Genomic DNA, 4,008 nt, shown 5'->3' with positions numbered 1-4,008 from the left:
ATGAAGACACTTCCCCAACTTATTCTCGCTTTTATCATTTGGTTGATATTATTCACCTGTATAGCCTCCCCTCCACCAAATGTATGCTTTTCAAAAGAAGTTAAATTGTGCTATGCCCACACATTTTTGTGATTCTCCAATCTTCATTTTTAGTTTTTCTGACCTCCTGTATTTGCAGCTTATGCTGCACCATGTAGGCTTTAATTTTAAATGTCTTCTATCTTTTGTTGTGGTTTCTCATGCAGTAATTTTAACTCCCTGAGGAGTAAGACCCTATTTTGCTCATCTGTTCTATATTTTCACAGAACTTACTGCAGTTTTGAGTATCCCTCCATAAATACTCATTGATCAGATGATCATTCATGCAGGTCTAGCACAGAGTAACATCCTTGGTAAGTCAATTCCCAATGCTTTGAAGAAGCTCAAGAGAGAAAAATTTGAGTGAAGCACCACAGATATAAATAATAAATGCTAACAAGTCTAACACAGATCGTAGGGTACTCTAAGTACTCACAGGAATAGAACTTTATCCTCTGCTCAGAGCTGAATGTAATAAGAAAGATTTTTTGTTTTACTAATTATTTTGTCAGTTGGCAATCCAGTTTTCAGTATTTCATCAATTTGGAGCAAAACTGTATCAACTAATTAATTTAAATCCAATTTTGGAAACAGTGATAAGTTTTATTTAACAAATTAACAAATTGTCCTAGTAGGGGGGCTTTCGATATTTTATTTGCTGAAACTGATTATCCAATATCTCTTCTTGATAAAGTAAAAAGGATTTGGAGTGTAATTTCAGATGCTGATTAGAAAATCAGAAGAATGAAGGGAAAAAAAAGAACATGTATTATCTGCATTGTGTACCTGTTTGGGGGGGGCGGTGGGTATGCTTGTGTGAAGCGATAACAATTCTAGCCAGTATTCTTGAGGACAGTATTCAATGTGTTCTTTTTCTGAACTGAGCATGTCTCCATAAATATGCAAAGATGCTTTTAGAGTTAGTGTGACTGAACTGACCAAGGGAATTAAAGTCTAATTTTAGAATCCTAAGTTTTTATAAATTTTCTGTATTTTATTGTGGAAAATTCTAATGTTTATTGTAGATTCACTTTTCAATTATAAGTGGTAGATAATCTATTTTTTAATTAGTTCCCCTATAAGGCTTGAACTTTAGATAACTATCCCCCAGACAGTGGAAAAAAGGCAATAAACAACCAGATCTGTCGATCTTGATTCTTGAAAATTAACATTGTCAGAGCTGAATAGGAAGGAGACAGAAGTAAGAAAATGTATATTTCAGAAGGTCTATTCTTTGCAGTCTGTTAGTTCCAATAGTACACCACCAAGTCACTACTTTTAAAATATCAGTAGAGAGCTATTTCTTATGTTGTGCCTCTTTCCAGGAAAACAAAATTTAAGTAGATTTGGACTCAGTAGTCAAAGAGAAAAAAAATCTTTTTTGCTCTTAATAATTCTTCGACACTGTGCTTCTTTTTCCTGTGAATTCTGTTGTTTCTAACCAATCAGTTTTTCATGAACAATATATTCCTTTCAGAAAAATTGAGCCAAAGCAATATATGAAACACAGAACTTCATTGTGTGGCACCAGCATAGAATTGATTCCCAGTTGATGAACTGAGCCTGTTTATTTCTTATAACTCATCACCGTCATCTGAGCTAAAGCTACTTCTCCTACTGCTCTCTTTGGAAACTGCAGGGGAAGTGGCAGATAGCAGAGGATCTGTTCCAAATGGAGATATTGTGTCATCCAGTAGCACGTCATCCAATCTTTGTTCCTCCTTCAAAGCCGCACTAAATGATAAATCTGTGAAGTGTGACAAAGGATCAGAGAAGGCCATAGCTTGATCACAGAGCTCAGGGCTTGTCCCCTGAGACAGAACCAATTGTTGGCAATAGTCTACTGAATTCTGCTCAAGATGGGCCTGTTGTTTGGTGATGTGAGCACCTAAATCAACTGTGCCACGTGAAGCCAGGGTTGGCAGACCATGAGCACGAGCCTGTATTTCTAGTTCCTGCAATTTCAAACAAGAATAATTAAATAATGACTTTGAAAGTAAACTCAACTCTATAGAATAAGCCACAAATAGATTTAAAATATTAACAAGCACTCAAAATGAAGACTAATACATATTATAAATATTCTTTGCAAATAACAGAGTGTGGTATATTTCTAATGCCTGAAAAATAACCCTGAGGAAAATACTCAGATTTTTAAAAAATACTCTGATTGTTCGTTAAAGGAATACATGACATACAATGGTTCCATAGTGGCTCAGGCTACAGTACAACTATTTGGAGATAGTGGAAATATTCCAGTCATTCTTCCTGATTAATTTCTCTCTATAGGTCCATTTCATGGAAACAGGAGTGTTTTACCTGGCAGTAAGCTTGCTCACATATTAAAGAAAAAATCTTGAGGCTTATGAAAACCTATATTCTAAGATTTTGTGTCACATGAACAGATGAGGAGTGACAATATAAACTGGCATAATATGGCTTAAGGCAATGAAATCCATAGCAATGTTACTATAGAAATAAAAGGGGGAGAGGAGAACTTAATGTCCAATATTATCCAGAGAAACAAAGGTTCTGCTTATTATTATTTTTTGACTGGGATAATATTTGTGTGTTTATAAAATTGGTTCTATTTTCTGCATTTTTGCAATTAGTTATTGTCATTCATTATATATTTTTAAAGCCAACTTGATCCTAGATTTCTAATCAAAACCTAATTGAATCAATCTAATTCATGAACTTCTAAAAGGCAATAAAATTATCCTTGGGAAGAAAAAATAATTGTTAATGAGAAAAAAATAAATGAGACCAATGAATAAAACTGATGATGGATAAGTCATATGTAAGCTACATGGTTCATGGCAATGTTCTTATAAAAACCTGAATCCGGAGTAGAAGGCGCCTGTTAGCCTGCTCTAATTTCTTCTGTCTGTGTTCTAATTCTCGAGCTCTCTGTTGTTCTTTTTGTAGCCACTTGATGTACTCCACTGATGCTTTTAGAATGGTTCCTTTGTTCCAGCGCATATCACTGTAGAAAGGAGAGATAACCTTTTCACAATTGTGCATGTCAGCAGAATTCATAAGAACTTACAAAATCTTTCACATTAATATGAAATAATGATTTACATGACTATTATTCACTCTTAGATATTATTGCTTCTGAATAGAAATTTTAATAGAATAGTTAAGAAGCCCTTATATAGTAAAATTAATCCCAGAATGAAAATAAGTGTCAAAAGAAAGTAATAAAGTGACTTTTTGTGGGAGAGCTAAATGCAATATCATGATTCTACCATTACAGTTTTTATATTTTTAGTGAAAATTGCTTTTATTATTAACTCTGAGATTAAAATCTATGTGCGGTATTTCTGCATTAATGAACGAGGAAATGTACATTACTGAGGACTTAAGCCTAAATTTTTTAAGATCATTTCAAATGTACCAATCTTTTAACCTACTTTCTATAAGGTTGCTTTTATGCTTCTAGGAAAAGAAAAATAAAGTCCCTCCTGAATGGTGATCCTGAGTAATTGTGAAACAAATCGGAGTTTGGCAACATCACTTTATGCAATAGAGTAAAACTTTCTAGAATCATTAGGCAAACTTTTATGCACAAAAAGCATCAATATTTTTTTTAAAAGCTGGATATCTATTTTTAAGTAAGTGTACAATAAGTAAATACAGTTGAACATTGCCAATAATCTTCAGACTGTAGCATAGAAAAAATATTTTATTAAAACTTATTTTTAGACGGGAGAGATGATAAATTTGGAACTACAGAACAGGCTACTGAGTTTAATATCTAAAAACATACATCAATAAATTTAATACTATCTGACAATTCATAATATGTATGGAGAACAGGGCCAAACTGATTGCTAAAATTTAATCAGAGCTGTTGAAAAATCTGGATGACTTTTCCATTTAGAATCATGAGATTTCTTTTAATACAATAGAAAGTAAACTTGTAGG

At 33.2% G+C, this 4,008-nt stretch overlaps 1 protein-coding gene across 4 annotated transcripts in view; it reads right to left on the bottom strand.

Annotated features, from left to right (window-relative positions):
- Positions 1-1,074: 1,074 nt before the first annotated feature.
- Positions 1,075-4,008, bottom strand: part of TFEC (transcription factor EC) — a 151,955-nt gene continuing 149,021 nt past the window's right edge. For 2 of the 4 annotated variants that reach the window (XM_007455671.1, XM_007455672.1), the window contains exons 5-6: positions 2,917-3,064; positions 1,653-2,033 (exon numbers count right to left, since the gene is read on the bottom strand). In XM_007455671.1, the coding sequence (XP_007455733.1) occupies positions 1,653-2,033; positions 2,917-3,064 (529 nt within the window). Of the gene's footprint in view, positions 2,034-2,780; positions 3,065-4,008 lie in introns of those variants that run through there. The other 2 variants (XM_007455669.1, XM_007455670.1) reach the window with 2 other exon arrangements.

Source organism: Lipotes vexillifer, unplaced genomic scaffold (genome assembly GCF_000442215.2).
Source record: "Lipotes vexillifer unplaced genomic scaffold, Lipotes_vexillifer_v1.1 scaffold30, whole genome shotgun sequence".
Classification (NCBI taxonomy): domain Eukaryota; kingdom Metazoa; phylum Chordata; class Mammalia; order Artiodactyla; family Lipotidae; genus Lipotes; species Lipotes vexillifer.
Note: the sequence above shows the minus strand (reverse complement) of the source record. Positions and strands in the feature narration are given on the sequence as shown.